At 51.2% G+C, this 16,689-nt stretch overlaps 1 protein-coding gene across 2 annotated transcripts in view; it reads right to left on the reverse strand.

Annotated features, from left to right (window-relative positions):
* Positions 1–1,912: 1,912 nt before the first annotated feature.
* TRIT1 (tRNA isopentenyltransferase 1) overlaps positions 1,913–16,689 on the reverse strand; it is a 28,883-nt gene continuing 14,106 nt past the window's right edge. Inside the window, exons 2-11 of one of the 2 annotated variants that reach the window (XM_032228340.1) lie at positions 11,663–11,803; positions 11,148–11,246; positions 10,358–10,494; positions 7,848–7,990; positions 7,509–7,620; positions 7,246–7,358; positions 6,905–6,982; positions 5,373–5,482; positions 4,239–4,356; positions 1,913–2,275 (exon numbers count right to left, since the gene is read on the reverse strand). In XM_032228340.1, coding sequence (XP_032084231.1) covers positions 2,133–2,275; positions 4,239–4,356; positions 5,373–5,482; positions 6,905–6,982; positions 7,246–7,358; positions 7,509–7,620; positions 7,848–7,990; positions 10,358–10,494; positions 11,148–11,246; positions 11,663–11,803 — 1,194 coding nt within the window. In that variant the 3' untranslated portion in view covers positions 1,913–2,132. Of the gene's footprint in view, positions 2,276–4,238; positions 4,357–5,372; positions 5,483–6,904; positions 6,983–7,245; positions 7,359–7,508; positions 7,621–7,847; positions 7,991–10,357; positions 10,501–11,147; positions 11,247–11,662; positions 11,804–16,689 lie in introns of both variants that reach the window. The other variant, XM_032228339.1, reaches the window with a different exon arrangement.

Raw genomic sequence — 16,689 nt, forward strand, 5'->3', positions numbered from 1 at the left:
ATTTGCTTCCCCGCTGAACACCTGATCCCAAGAAACGCATCCATCCTCCCAGACTTTCCCAGATGTTTCCCAGAAGCTCTTCTTCTTCAGGCCAGTTTTGCTCCCCTGTAATGATTCATCCTCACCCTACACTCTCCGGGCTAGGTAGAGACCAGCCGCCTTCTGGCACACACAGAGCATTGCCTGCACTCGCTTCCCAGGTTCCCCAGGATTTCTGCCCTTCTTCCCACCAGGCCTCTGGTTTACTATGGTTTGTGCTACTGCGGGCCGGGGATGGGGTGGGGATGAGGAGGATGGAATTGAGGGTTCACTCCTGTTCCGGCTTTGCACAACACTGGTGTCAGCAATCATGGCAGCTGCAGAGTTTTGCAATCCATCCCTGGAGGGGCTGCTCCAGGGCCCCCAGATGCATATGGCAGCTGAGGGGGGTCACTTCTTCAGGAATCAACCAGAAGAACTGCAGCACATCATCCAAGCTCCAGTTCCAGACTGGGACAGTAATGGCTGTGGCCAGAGGCCTCTTCCCCTGCAGGTCCCCATCCAGCCCCTCCCCCACCTCTTCTGCTTTCCATCTGCAAAGTTCACTTGTTCTTTTCCTCTGAAGGGGCCTCTCCCCAGCTCCTTCCTCTCTGCAGATAGATTGCAACACCATCGTCTCCCTTTTCTTCCCTTATAACAAGTCTTCCCTCCCTCCTCTTAATGTTTGGAATGAAACCACTGGAAAAACAAAAGGAAGGAAGGAAGGAAGGAGGGAGGGAAGGAAGGAAGTTCTACACCCACCCATCAGAGTGCAGGATGGGAAAGCTTCCTCTCGCAAGTGTAAGAACGCAGGTTCTCAGACCAAAGCTCCTGAGTTGTCCTTGAGGGCCTCTGCTCCTTTCCTACCCAGGGAAGAGCTTCTACATTACTCCCAACCAATGACTCTTATCAGATTCATTGAGAATTCTATGATCCTGTGATTTTCTCTAAGGTCTTTTATTGGACAACCACTTGCCTGAAGAGGTTGCTTCCTGCTTGAGCAGTGGGTTGGACTAGAAGACCTCCAAAGTTCTTTCTAACCCTGATATTGTTATTTGTTAGCCGCCTGAGTCAAAAGCAGGGGGGTCCATGACTGTGCAATTGAACCCCCCCCCCAATTAATTATTTTGCAATCCCTACCAAAAGCGGGTAGGGTTTTAGCTGTGTAGTTACAACTCCCGTCTTGCCTTTTTGACCTCTCTGCAGGCATTCCTGCGCAGGGAAGCCCACCCTGGGGAGGAATGAATGCAACCCACTTTGAAAGCAGCAGCAGATGCTCCTTCTAGGTCGAGGCCCACACGAAGTCCCACCTGCTAAGGAGGCCATCCTACCTGAGGCTCAGGGGCCCCTCAAAGAGCCCCCTCCTCTCCAAGGGGCACAGCTTTAGAAGCAGCCCAGCTCTCCTTAGGACCATCACCTCCTAAACAGCTTCTGAGGGAGTTCCAGCCCCAGGTGAGCAGGTCCACTTTCACCTGTCCCCAGGTATTTTTGCCCCCCCCCCCCAATCAGGGACAGAGCTGAAGGGCTGGGAGGTGCTGGGCCTAATTTTGGCTCAGGCTACTTAGCAGGATGGGATGGGCCACTGGGGAAGCACCAGACCTTCTCTGCAGTTCAGCCGAGGATGGATGGAACTAACTGGCATGCCCTCCCCTCCACGTAGGCAGATAATAACAGCCCCAACCAGAGAGTGAAGAGCTGAGTCGGGGAAAGGATTCTGCTGGTGGCTTTTGTGTAGTTCAAGAACCTTCCAGGCCAGAATTCGGGTTTCGTCCTGCATGTTGAGGGCATTTTAACATGGGCTACATGGACTCTCCAGCTCCATTTTGCCTGCCTGGAGATCACAGGGAGAGCTGTGATCCTGGTAATGAAGAAAAAGGCACCAGCACCCACTGTCTCCAAATATAAAAACCTTGCCTTCATTTAGGGAAAAGAGCACGGTAGAGTTTAGAGGGGGCCCACAGACAGTTTGCCACTGGAGGATGAGAGCCTTCCATTTTGCAGACTGGGGTTCATGGGAAATGGCACAAAAGCCCTTCCTCTCGGTCTATGCGCAAAGACAATGGGATCCGGCTCCCTCCATCTCCCAGTCTCAGATGCAGGAGTGGGCCGAGGCTTCACTGGCCTCCATCCCTCTGTCCGTCCGTCTTCTCTGCAGGAGATTCTGAGTTGCTGCTGCAGCCCTTTTCAGCCAGGGAGGCCAAGGCTGAGCGCTGGGACTTCTTTAGGAGGGAGAGGTGGGAGCGGGATTTCAGGTGAGCTGCCAACGAGAGAGTCATTCAGAATATCGCTCCAGAAATGACCTTGTTTTTCTAAATAAAACAACTCTTTTAGCGTAGAAGGAAGGGCATAACTCTGCATAACACAGGTAATACTCAAATTACTACAGTTCATTTAGTGACCATTTTAAGTTAAAAAAAAAGTCACAGTTCTTGTTTTACCTACACCCGTGATGGTTAACCCATAGCACACATGCCACAGGTGGCATGCAAAGCCCTCTCTGTGGGCATGCCAGCTGTCACCCCAGCCCAGCTCCATCGCACATGTGCAGATGCCTCCCACCGGTCAGCTGGTCTTCGGGTCTCGGACGCACATATGTGGGGGAGTGGGGTGCCTGCATGGGGGGGGGGCACTTGCATTGCATTTTGTGGCATTCTGTGCCCCATTTTGGCTTCCAGGTTGGTGCAGGAGGCCTTCCAGGCCCAAAATGGGGCATGGGGTGCCACATGACACCCCAAAATGCAATGCGAGCAACCCCCGTGTATGCCCCCTATACTCCACACATGTGCAGCAGAGACCCGAAGACCAGCTGGCTGACACAAGGGCTCCACGCATGTGCGATGGAGCTGGACTGGTGTGATGGCTGCCTTGCCCGCAGAGAGGGCTTTGCGTGTCACCTGTGGTGTGCCATAGGTTTGCCATCATGGGTGTAGGTAAAATAGCAATAGCAATAGCAATAGCAGTAGACTTATATACCGCTTCATAGGCCTTTCAGGCCTCTCTAAGAGGTTTACAGAGAGTCAGCATATTGCCCCCAACAATCTGGGTCCTCATTTTACCCACCTCGGAAGGATGGAAGGCTGAGTCAACCCTGAGCCGGTGAGATTTGAACCGCTGAACTGCTGATCTAGCAGTAGCCTGCAGTGCTGCATTTAACCACTGCGCCACCTTGGCTCAAGAACTGTGACTGTTTTTTAAAAAAAAAAATCAAAATAGTAATTAATAGTAATGTTATAAAAGTTATAACTACAAAGATAAAAAATAAGAACAAAAAAAAAAGCACAAAAAGTAGAAAGAAAAAATATTATGCAGAGAAAAAGAAAAAATATATAAAGAAATGACTCCCCCCCTGTACCAGTGGTGGGTTCCTACCGGTTTGGACCGGTTTGGCTGAACCAGTAGTGGTTTGGCCTGGGTTGCTGGAACTGGCAGCGACCCAGGCCTGGCATGCCCCCGAACTGGTTCTCCTGGCGGCACCTTGTTTTTTGCTTCTGCGCATGCACAGAACCATTTTTATTGCACTGTGTAGGAGCATGCAGCACACATCAAGCACACCCGCACGTTACAACCATGAGCGAACCAGCAGTAGTGACTGCTGGAACCCACCCCTGCCCTGTTCCCAAAAATATAAACAATATTAGTTAACTTTTCACCTTTTAAAATATAATAAATAATCTCTTCTTCCCATAACCCATCTCTTGTCTATAAGAAAATCCTTAAAAACCTGGTCATTTCAGTCCTGATCAGCAAACACCTATTAAGACTTACCAAAGATAACAACAGTTCTATGTTAGCCATGATCAAATAAATCAACTTCTTTTTATTTTTAACAATCTAGATCTTTAGTCCCTTTCTTTCAAGTAAAAGATAGAGGAGTCCCTGTGGATTTTACTCCGCTAGTGGTTGCTGGCTAGAAGGGACGCTGCTCATCTCCATTTAAAGACCATGGAGTCAGTGTTATCCAAGAGATTTCCAGGGTCATGTGGCCAGCATGATGTCATGAAGCGCTGTTACCTTTCCACTGACATGGTTCCTTTTTATCCACTCAAATTTGCCTGCTTTCAAACTGCTAGGTTGACAGGAGCTGGGGCGAGGATGGGCGGTGACCCCATCAGATAGCACTTGGGTCTTGAACTTGGGCTGCTGGCTTTCCAGTCTTAACCGCTAAGTCACATCATCCCAGTCCCTTCAAGCAATGTCCTAAAACCCCCAGCAAGACTTACCTCTCCATTCTCTGTCCCCGATGATGACTCGGCTGCACAGCTCACACAAGCGGCAACTCTGCTTGTCCTTTGCTGGCACCGGCTCCAGCCTGAGGGGCTCCATCGGAGGCTTCTGGCCCTGGGGGTTAAAGCCTCAGCCAGTCACTGGATGCCAGGGAGGATGCTCCCATCGTCCCAGCTTTCTCCGAGATCAGCAATGCCCTAGATGACAGCTCTTTTAACGCTGTCATCCGCACTCTTTCCTCCGGACAGGAGAACCTGTCTTCTCTTTCAAAGGAGTGTATCAGAGGCCCCAATCTAGAGACTGGCAAGACTGTTATTAAGGTCACCCAAATGGCAAAGAAAGGCACAGAAGGTTCATCTCCCTCAGAACTCTTCATCAAGCCTGCTGGTGCTAAAAGCAGGGCAGAGGACAAAAGCAGAAAAGTCCGGAGTCTGACAGAATAACAGCCTGGAAGGGACGTTGGGAGTCCCTTCCAAACTTCGGCTCACACCGGAAACCCTGCACCATTTCAGGAGCACCAATTGTATACCTGTACATTTGTTTTTTCTTGCCTAAGTGTAAAACCTTACTTTTCTCTACATTGAATTTCCTTTTCTTAGACAGGGCCTTGTGTTCAAGTCTGTCAAGAGCCTTCTGGATTTTCTGGGGTGTTGACTATACCTGTCAGTTTAGAGTTATCTGCAGGTTTGATGAGTTCTATCTCAAGAAGAAACGTTTGAAACCAGTGGAAGCTGTTAGGGCAAGGAAACCTTTTCTGCTGACTCAGAAAGCATGAAAGATAATTTTTCCACTTATCGCCTGGGAAGGAGGGGAGAAATTTTCACTACTCCTACCTGATCTTTCTCTTTTGCAGGGATAGGGCATGACCTTGTCTAGGGCAGATATGGCAAAACCTCCACTGGGTCTTTCTGCTAACCCAGAGCTGCCCACTTTCCGTCTCCTAGGGCTCCTCCACTGAATTGGGCCTTCAGGGACACACCCAGCGGGCACAAAGGTCTCTCTGTTCCACACCAAGGGTCTCAGGGGACCAGGCTGCAGACCCAAGAGGGCAGCAGCCAGTCACAACACCGGTCATCAGCAAACTCAAAGTGAGCCAGAGAAAATCTCCTCCAGGGCAATCTGGGGGTTACCTTCAAGAAACTCCCCACAATCTGAATGGCTGGTTCCAACACACTTTTGTCCCACTGAGAGAGATCGGAGACGTCCAAGCTGTAAACAGGGGGCACGTTTGATCCAGGACCTGGAAGAACCCATAAAAAAAGAGCATCATGGACTTTGTGACCGGAGGCTCCTCTCCAAGAAAAAGGAGCAGGGAGGCCAGGAAGGCCTAATGTTTGGGAAGGCGGGGGGGAGGGGTGTTAATACTGGAATATTCTGCTGTGAATATTAGGTAGAACTTGCAGAAGCTGCCAATTCCTTGGAGGGCATAGCTGCCGCTGAGCCATCCTCCAACAAACTCCATCTGCCCCAGAGGAGAATCCCTGCCCTCCTCCCCCATCACCTGGCTTCTCTCTGCTCTTCATGCCAATGGGTCTCACTCTCTCAGAGGGCAAGTGGGCACGTTTCTAAGAGGACTGGACCCTCCTCTTGGGGCCTCTTTATCCTGGGTCTCTCTTTCAATCTTAGTGATGCATCATTTTACTCTTTTAATCTGCTATATTGCTCTGGTTATACTGTTTCTGATGCCCAGTGGGGAGAAAAAGTCCCTCATCATCCATTCCTGGGGCTGGGATTGTGTGGGGGGGGGGGAGGACTGATCAGAGAAGAGTTTCTAGAAGGGCTACAGTGAACTGTGACATCTCAAGAGATAACTTCCTGCTTGAAACAAGAGGCCAAGTGTAGAGGAGCCAAACCCTCCCACTCCTGCCTGATGCAAGGCCAGGTGTGCCTCCCCAGAGGAGCCATCGTAGGGGAGGGCAGCCTCCCTCCAGATGGGGCCCCGTGTATGCCAGGGCAGGCTGAGTTGAGCAGCAGCAGGACAACAGGCCTCCCAGGGCCAAAATCTGAGCAGGTGATGCCATTGATTGCCCTCACCACAAAGCCCGGCTCCTGCCACACCTGTCGGCTACTCAGCACCTGGCCAGAAGGCCCTGCCCAGAGTCTCCCTCCTCTCCACCCACTTCTCAGGTTTCATGACCTTCTCCTGAATCCACCAGCAGCCTTTCAACTACAACCCCCACCCCCACCCTGGGGCCCAAGCCTGAGGCAAGGTGGGACAGGCCAGTGGTGGTGGTGGCAGCAAAACAGTCTCATGCCCCCCTCCCTACCAGCTGGATCACGGAGGACAGCTATGAGTTGGGGCCTCTCCCTCCATCTTGCCCAAGAGGGAAAAGACAGGAGAGCAGGAGGCCCCCTTCCGCTACTTCTGGTTTCCCCATCCTTCAGGGGTCTCTTCGGGGACCACAAAAGGGCAGCCGCTCAGGCACAGCTGGTCTCAAAGTGCTCTTCTCCAGGATAAAGCCTTCTCTAGGGGAACACACTCTGCGCATGCTTAAAAGAAGCCTTTACAATGGTTGTCCCTTTCTCCTCACACTTGAATGAGTTGTAGAATGAGCTTTGTCCAGATGAGGGTGCCCAGCATGCCACAGATGCCAAGAGGAAAAGTGGTGCCGTCTCTTTCCTGGCCAGCCGAGCAAAGGAGGAGCAGGGAGGAAGGACTTACGTCGCAGGAAGCGGCTCTGCACCCACTTGTTCTGCTTCCGGGCATATCTCTTGGTCACCATCTTGAAGGCCTGAAGGCCTGAAAGAGTTCAGGGTGAGGAACAGCACAGCCAGGAGAAGCCGATACAAACCAGTCTCATGGTAGTGGGAGGAAGGCACCACAAATTCTTTGTTTATGGCCTCTGGACCAGCGGCATTTTTTGTGTGCCAGAAAATGTGTTCCATTTCCCAGAACATGGAACCAGCTGTTAGACCAAAGCTCACCTAATTCTCTGGCCTGCCAGTCAAGCAAACCCCAGCCTGCTCTCCAGAAGTGCTCCCCCACCCCAAGCAGATCCTCACCTTGGTCCAGCAACTGGCGCCTGACCTGCTCTGGACTCTTGTCCTCGGAAATCAAGAACTGGTGGAATTCCTTGAAGCCGATAGACTGGAAAATGCCTTGCTGATAATCCTGGCTGGGGAAGGGATGAGAAGCAGTTGGCCAACATTGCCAGCATGTTGGCTGTCGATCACTCAGGCGGAATCTGGCCTCCTGAGATAGCTTAGCCCTTCACATCCCCCGGCCCCCTGCCATCGTCCACCTCCAAGCAGGGCAGAGGCCTCACCTGTTCTCAGCCACTTTCTCCCGGTTGTATCGCCTGTGGAAGTTCTGCAGCTCCTCCAGCAGGCCGGCCTCCATCATTTCGTCCACCCGCTGGTCCAGTCGCATCTCCAGAACTGAGGGAAACCCAGCAGACAAACAAGTCTGGCTACAACCCACAAAAGGTCTGGGAGGTAATGGGGCGTCAGCTCCAAAGTCAGTTCCTCCCAGGGAATGGCTGCCAACCCCACCACATGACTGGAGATTAAAACTAGGGCACATTTCCCAAAGGAGCTGCCAACGCCAGAAGGCGCCTCAGCTCCCCTCAGCCTGAGAAAGGAAGGTCAGACGCTCCGTTCTTTACCTGCCTGTTCTGCATGAAGCCAGAAGATGCAAGAATTGGGGTACTTCAGGGGACCCCCCAGGGGTCCTCCCCCTTTTTCCTCATGCTGCCGTTGCAGCAGCTCACTGTGGGGGATGCCCGTTTGTTCAAACAGCTGCAAGCTCCTACGGGGGAGAGAGTTTTAGGGAGGGTTGGCTTGGAGGGGACTTGACTGCAGCCCCAAAGCAAAGGATAGCACCGGGCCAGCACACAAGAGGACAGAAACGTCTGAGAAAAGCGTGCTTGAAGAAGCAGCCAGGTCAGACCTGCCGCTTGCTGAAGGGAAGGACAATGCTGTGCCATGTCTGGCAGTGAGAATCCCTTCAAACCATCTGGACCAAGCAGGGAAGCTGGAACCACAGCAAGGAGGGCTTTCCCAGAGCCCTGCAGGAGCTCCAAAGAGGCGGCCACCATCCCTGCAACTGGGGTGATGATCAGAGGGGATCAATCCACATGAGAAATGGGACCCAGGCCGGAGGCTCTCCAGAATGACCTTCACAGCTGTCATGCCACAAAAGTAACATGCCTTTAGCTGGGCCCGGTCAGGTGTTCAGTTTCCCCTCTCTCCAAACCATGCAGGGTCCCCTGGCCTTGTGGTGCATCTAAAGTGAGTTCCTCATTGCCGTGGGACAGTAGCTCCAGCCCAGGGACCTGCCTGGAACTGCCTGCTCAGCTAGAGAGGCAGATGGTTCTTTCTCGGGCTGTCCTGGCACAGCTGCCAGTCTTCTGACCCGGTGCCTCCAGAATCTCAGCAGAAATTAAGGGACCTTATAAGGGAGACAGGTGGCATAAAAATTAAATAAATTAAACAGCTCTGCCACAAGGTACCTGCAGGATGCCCACAGGAGATGTGAGGAGAGGCCAGAGCAGAGGCTGGCTACAGCGCCAACCTCCCAAGAGGCTTCTTCAGGCTGCTCTGTGCCAGTTCTGACCACCATCACCCCCATCTCAGGTTATTGCAGAGCAAATGCAAACAAAATACCAGGGCTTTTGGGGAAGGTCTGGCCTCGGCCCCACTCTAAGTCAGCAAGGTGGGGATGCCTCCTCCCTCTCCTGGGGAGGGCAGGGTTGAGAAATTTGAACAGAAGGGCAAGCCAGGGCCAGCTTCTCACACAGTTGTAAAGCTGATTGTCTGGTAGGGCTTGCACAACTGGTGCAAATCCCGGAGCAGCCCAGCCCAACATGGGCCTTTCAGGCAGCTGCGCATGACGGAGCTGCTGCCCTCGGGGCAAGGGGTGCTGCTTTGCTGCTGGTCCAAGAGGAGGCTCCCTACAGATCTCTTGACTGTGGGAATAATGAATCAGTGGAACAGCTGGACTTTGGAGGTTGTGGAGACTTTTAAGAAGCGACTGGAGAGCCATTTGTCTGGAATGGGACAGGGTCTCCTGCTCAAGAAGGAGGTTGGACTAGAAGACCCCCAAGGTCCCTCCCACCTCTGTTATTCTGAGATCAGCTCTGACCCCGCTGCTTCATGGTCGTACGGGAGCTTCCTCAGAGAACATGTCCAAAAATCAAGATGGCAGCTGTGATCACCTAATGCTAGCTCAGGAATTCTGGGAGTTGAAGTCCACAGGTCATAAAGGTGCCACAGTTGCCCATCCCTGACCTAATTGAAACCCTGTCCCATCACAGTTCACTCTCATCACAGTTGCCATCTGGACTTTCTTGTGGGGGATCCCTTGCAATCACAACTGCTGAGCATCACTGGCCCAGGTGGGAAGCCCCTGGCAGAGTTCAACAATATTTGGGCAGGGGTGTCTGCAGGCTGTGGTCCAGGGGAAAACAAAGGTCCATCCGTTTTTTATGTGGCTGCCACTGTGACTTTGTGGACGCTGTCCTGCAGACCTTCCTTGCATGGTCAGTGACTTGGATAACTTTAGAACAGGCATTTTGTTTATTATGGGGCTCATGCTGGCTGAGGAATTCTGGGAGTTGAAGTCCACAAGTCTTAAGCTGCCAAGTTTTGAAAACCCTGGTTTATTGGAAGGGGGATATCTTTTCAGCAGCCAACATTCATAGGGTGTTTGCCAGTCACATTGCCCCAGGGAGGCGCAGGGTTGACCTTCTTCTCTCCTTTTCATTTTTAATAGAAGCTGAAGGGCTTTGCTTGCCTGCAAGAGATAAAAACCACAACTTCCCATTTTTCAAGGAAACTGCTCTGCTGTTGCTCGCCATCTGTCACCAAGTATCAGAGGGCAACTGAGGTGGACTTATAAAGCTGTAAATTAAATAGCTGGAAGGAACACACAGCCAACAGGTGCCCTCCTGACCCAGAAAGTGTGAAGGAAGAGGCGAGAGTGGGACTATCTTCACCCAGCCTCTGGACACAGTGGGCATCTGGGAAACAAAATACTCCTCCAGAGGAATCTGTACGTATAAGCCTCTCATTTTCAGGGGCATGTAGTATTTGGAGAGTACTGGCTGTCTTTGTTGTAGCCTCCAGAAGGATGAGTGGGAACCTGCCCCTCTCTGCTTCCAGCTATTTGACTGACCTGATTATTTTGCGCTTATTATGAGGGTGCAACCTGGTTGCCATGTTAGGGTCCACCAGACTCAGCCGACGGTGTAGTTCCTGACTCTCCAGATTCTCCAGCCCAACTTTCCACTCTTCTGCTGCCACTGCTGGACTCTGGGCCTCCCCCCGAAAAGACAGAGACAATTACACACAAGACAGATTCCCCAAAGTATGACACAACTGCTGAGACCACCTGCGGCTAAGCTCACAAATCCTCTTTTTCTGATTTTAGCAAGGGTCCAAGAAGAGTCCAAGAAGGACATCGAGCTCAAAATGGAGTTCTTGCACCCACCCACCAGAGCACTGCTCATCTCTCAGGAGGACATCCTGCTTGAAGGCAGAACACCAGATGTCAGACTCAGGCAGGGAAGAGGAAAAGCTGAAAAAAATCATTGCCACCAACAAGTAATACATCAAGCAGCATAAGGAAAATCTCAGACCATTAGGCAGGGTGGGGAGAAATATTATACTATAAACATGGAACATTTTGTAACCAAAGATTTTGCAGGCATTCAGGAAGGGCAGGTTTCTGCAACTGATTGGGGAAGGGAGGGAGAGAGAGAGAGAGAGAGAGAGACAGAAAGAGGGAGGGAGGGAGGGAGGAAGACTTGCAGAAATGAGGTATAATTTACAACTCACGCAAATCAACCAAGCAACAGGAAGGCAAAGAACCAACATGATCTTGATGAAGCTCCTTCTCCCACATCTGTCAGTCAAAATCCCGCCTGCCAAGGATTAATTTCCACTCGTTCCAAAGTGAGGCTTACCTTGGTGTCAAACAAAATCTTCCAGAGCAAAGATTCAATGTAATAATTTGTTCCACCAACCACAATTGGGATCTTCTGGGAGGCAAGAATCTCATCAATGTGAATAGTTGAGGAACATATAAAATTTTTTGAAGCTGAGCTTCATTAAAAAAAAAAAAACCTTAATAATATACTATATATATTGAACCGGACAACTTTAAAATAATACATTTTGGATGTCATCTTTTTCTTCTGTATTTCCCCTTTTTCCCAATTAGCATTAAGTTTATTCTTGAAAAGTTGATGCACCGCCAGCATCAGAAATGGTTGGTTCTCCAGGACACAACTTGTTTGCCTGCATCACAAATACATTTTTTCCTAATTTCTCTCCTAACAGTCAGAAGCCCATCCGCCCTCCCCTCCCCAACATACTTTCTCAAATTTGGATATAATGTGGTTTATAGGCCCTTAGTTGTGGTTCTCTCCCACAGTACTGAACCCATCCATGTCTAAAGAGGGTTTCTGGCAAAGGATATGATGGCACTGGCCTTCTTCTGGAAGTCAAGCACTGTGTAATTGGTGACCAAGGGATCCACAAAGCTGATCATGTGGTGCTTGCACAGCTTCTGCTCCTGGGCAGAAACTTTGTTGGTGATGATGTCCAGGCCCTGATAGATCTGAGTCGGGGAAAGACAAACAGATGAAACATTACATTCAGCCAGTGCTAGACTCCTTGCTGGGGGCCAGCCAGTATCTCAGGTGGCTCCCCACGTCAAGCCACCAGAGACCTCAGAGCAAGCACAGGGTGAGCCTTAAGGCCCTGCGGAGGATAAGGATGTCACCCCCACCCTGAGAAAGGACATGCTGGTTCAGGACTGCTTGAGTAGGGCACTGTGCAAAGAATAGCTGCCTGTCTGCATCAATATGCCCTGATGACCTAGTGCACCAACGAAACAGTTCACTCGGCTTCCCAAAGACGTCTCAAGCACCCTCTTCCTCAGCAGCGGGGTGCCTCCCTCCCCGTGGGACAGGGAAGAGCTGCATTCCTTCCCTTGCTGGGAAAAGAGTCTGCGGAGTCTGAGCCTACAAGCCAGCTCACCCAACCAGTAGTTCAGAGCCACCTCTGGAGACTCGCTGTGTGTTTTGGCACCCCCACCCAGGACCTGCTCCTTTTCTCCAGAGAACAGGTCAGCCTCAGAGGTAGCCACAGAACACTTGAAAGAACACAAAGACAGGAACACTAAGCATGTATCGATTGCTTGTTGAACAGCACTGAGGATCCACAACTGAATTGCACACATCTGACACAGAGCACACAGGTTACGCTCCATCATCTGCTCAACCCATCCTTCTGGGCAGCCGGTCAAAAGATTTCAAGGACCAGGGGAGCCAACTTTCCTTTTAGGATTACTCTATATACTTTTTTGGTACATAACACTGTATTACAGAAGGATCTGCACCTTCAAATATGCAAAGTAATTCTCTCTTATCGCCACCTTCCTATCTCCAGTTCAAATCTGGGATTGGGTGCTGAGTGCCAGGAGACAGAGTCAGCACAGGCTGCTCTGGGTTTTGCATGATCTTGTCAGCTTATATGTTCAGAAATCCCAGCTGGCAGAGCAGCCAGACAGCCTCACCCTGGATGCAGCCTCAGCAGAAGGATGCTTGCGAGAGTCCCCATCTTCAGCTGGAGGCGTCAAGGTGACTCAGCCTCCGCAGCATCTTTCCTGCCCCCAAGGAAGGAGGCAAGAGCTGAGGAGGGCAGGGCTGGGACAGAAGCACTGCTCCTCCAGCCGGCTCACATATAAGGATTAAAACGAGATGAGAAAAAGCAAACAACACTCCCAGTGATATCCAAAGGCAGAGTGGGAAAAAGAACAAAGCAAATCAAAACACAAGACACAATCATACAATATAAATCTCCACATGGGGAGTGGGTGCCACCCTTTTCCATGGCCCTCTGCAAGATTCCTGCAGGGCCTGGGCCATATCCATTTCTAGGAGAAGATTGCTTCAGAGGGGATAAAAAAGGTCGGTCTCCTTACTATATTCAGCAGCACAGTATCAAAAGTGGAATCCTTCAAGGTTTCGGGATCTAAAATCTCCCAGGACTTGAAATGGACACTTAACATTAGAACCATCATTAACAAAGCACGTCAAAGAATGTTCTCCCTGCATCAACTCAGGTAGTTCAGACTGCTCCAGGAGTTGTTGATACAGTTCTGTGCAGGAATTATTGAGTCTGTCATCTGTACTTCAATAACTGTCTGGTTTGTTACAGCAACCAAACAGGACAGTTGCAGACTCCAACGGATAGTTAAGACCACAGAAAGAACAACTGCAACCAGTCTCCCTTCTGTAAAGGACCTGTATATTTCATGGGGTCAGAAGGAGGGGCTGAGAAAATATCCCACCCATCCTGGACATGAACGGTTTCAACTCCCCTTGGGATGGTGCTACAAGGACACTGTAGGCCAAGGCAACTAAACACAGGGGTAGTTCTTTCCCTCATGCCATCAGTCTGTTGAACACTTAATTCTCACATGCTGTCTAAAGTACTGTATATTATACAAGTTGCATGTCTATAGCATTATTATTATCCTTATCTTCTAAATGAGTAGTCCAGCAAAATGCTGTCGACATAGAATATTTAGACTTCAGCAAGGCATTTGACAAAGTAGATCATAACTTACTTCTTGGTAAGCTAGAATAATGTGGGATAGACACCATCACCACCAGATGGATTTGTAACTGGCTGACAAACAGTACTCAACAAGTAGTCCTTACTTGTTCCTACATATCCCTACATCTACATGAAAGTAAGTAAGCAGTGAGGTACCACAGGGGTTTGTTTTAGGCCCAGTACTCTTCAATATCTTCATAAATGACTTAGATGAAGAATAGAAGGGGAACTTGTCAAATTTGCAGATGACACTAAGCTGGCAGGAATAGCCAGCGCCCCAGAAGACAAGCTCAGGATCCAAAATGATCTTGACAGACTTGAACAATGGGCCCTATCCAATAAAATGAAATTTAATGTGGAGAAAAGCAAGGTTTTACACCTAGGTAGGAAAACCAAAGGTACAAGTACAGGTTAGGCGAAACCTAGCTCAAAAACAGTCACTGTGAGAGGGACCCTGGAGTCCTAGTGGACAATCACTTAAACACTAGTCAACCGTGTGCAGCAGCAGCCAAAACTAATATCCTCCTTGGTTGTATAAACAGAGGCACAGAATCAAAATTACGTGAAGTATTAGTACCACTTTATAAAGCCTTGGTAAGACCACATCTGGAATACTGCATGCGGGTTTGGTCACCACATTACAAAAAAGATGTTGAGACTTTGGAAAAAGTATAAAGAAAAGGAGCAACTAAGATGTGGGGATTGATTGAGTGAACGAATGAGTGTGTCTGATTCGGAGGGCCTGGCATGGAATGCGGGAGCTATAGGTGTGGGTGGGGGGACCACAGACACGGGAGTGGGTCGGAGCATTACGGTCGTAACGGGGAGGGGCAGATATGGCGGGGACTTTAGGGCTGGCCATTACCGGGGAAGGAGGGATCGCTACGTAATAGAGATCCCTCCTTCCGGCCCTATGAGTCCCACTCCGAGACCAGATGGCGCGAGTAACAAGGACCCTGGTCTCCGGCTGTTGTCGCTAAACGCCAGGTCTGTTGTTCACAAAGCTCCCCTCGTCCGGGACTTAATTTTAGACGAGGGGGCAGACCTGGCGTGTATTACTGAAACCTGGCTGGGCCCGGAGGGAGGAGTCCCCCTCGTAGAAATGTGCCCAGAAGGATTTCAGGTGCTTCATCAGCCGAGAGCTCAGAGAAGGGGTGGGGGTTTGGCTATTGTTATTCGGGAGTCTTTTGTTCCTCGTAGGATCCCTGCTCCGGAGCTTGTCGGGTGTGAGTCCCTGCTGCTGAAGTTGGACCTCAAGGGTCAAGTGGGTCTGCTGTTAACGTACCTGCCTCCCAACTGCGTTGCAGCAGCCCTCCCCTCGCTCCTCGAGTCGGTAGCCGAGCTGGCAGTTGAGTTCCCCAGGCTTATGGTCCTGGGGGACTTCAACTTGCCTACGCTCGGTGAACACTCTGATGGGGCGTGGGAGTTCATGGCTTCCATAACAGCCATGGGCTTGACCCAGATAATTTGGGGCCCTACCCACTCAGCGGGTCACACGCTCGACCTCGTATTTCTCTCGGAGCAGTGGAGTTGTGATCTTGGTCTGAGGGGTAAGGAGATCATACCCCTGTCGTGGTCAGACCACTGCCTACTGAGGCTTGACTTCCGGAGACCAAACCCCCACTGTAGGGAGGAGGAACCGACCAAATGGTTCCGCCCCAAGCGACTTATGGACCCCTTGAGGTTCCAGACGGAGCTTGGGGTTATTCCTGACACTCTCGCCCACAATCCGGTAGAAACTCTGGTTGCTGCCTGGCACTCGGCAGCATCGGAGTCCCTTGACCGGATTGCGCCACTATGGCCACTCCGAGGTGGTGGATCCCGGAGGCCTCCTTGGTTCACCGAGGAGCTCCGGGAGAGGAAACGCCGAAGGAGACGCCTAGAGCACCTGTGGAGGTCCGATAGATCCGAATCGAACCGAGCACTTTTAACAACCTGCACCAAGGAATACATCAGGGCACTTAGGGCAACAAAAAGAGCATACATTGCCTCCTTGGTTGCGTCCGCCGAGTCCCGTCCAGCCGCCCTGTTTAGGATAACCTGTTCCCTCTTAAATAAGAGGGATACGGGGGACCCCTTGCAGGGTAGGGCTGAAGACTATGCCCAGTTCTTGGCGGACAAAGTTGCTCGGTTTCGGTCGGATCTGGACTCCACTCTTGCAGACCCAGCCGAGGCACGAGTGGACGACTTGGTAGACCAGCGCTGGGTTGAGTTTCAGGACGTTACCCCCGGGGACGTGGACAAGGCCATGAGGGCTGTGAGTGCCTCCACCTGTGTACTGGACCCGTGTCCCTCCTGGCTGGTAGCTAACAGCAGGGAGGTGACACGGAGCTGGATACAAGCGGTTATTACCGCCTCGCTTCGGGAGGGGCACTTCCCCGCCGCACTCAAAACGGCGGTGGTGAGACCCCTCCTGAAGAAACCATCTCTGAATCCAGCTGTACTTAACAACTATCGTCCAGTCTCCAACCTCCCCTTTATTGGGAAGGTTGTTGAGAAGGTGGTGGCCTACCAGCTTCAGCGGTCCTTGGAGGAAGCCGATTACCTGGACCCCTTCCAGTCCGGCTTCAGACCTGGTTACAGCACAGAAACCGCTTTGGTCGCATTGACCGATGATCTCTGGAGAGCCAGGGATGGAGGTCATCCCTCCATCTTGGTTCTTCTTGACCTCTCAGCGGCTTTCGATACCATCGACCATGGTATCCTTCTGCGACGACTGCGGGAGGTGGGGGTGGGAGGCACTGTTCTGCAGTGGTTCTCCTCCTACCTCTCGGACAGGTCGCAGTCGGTGTTGGTCGGGGGACAGAGATCGACCACGAGGCCCCTAACATATGGGGTGCCACAGGGGTCGGTCCTGTCCCCCGTACTATTTAACATCTA

This window comes from Thamnophis elegans, chromosome 12, assembly GCF_009769535.1.
Source record: "Thamnophis elegans isolate rThaEle1 chromosome 12, rThaEle1.pri, whole genome shotgun sequence".
Lineage (NCBI taxonomy): Eukaryota > Metazoa > Chordata > Lepidosauria > Squamata > Colubridae > Thamnophis > Thamnophis elegans.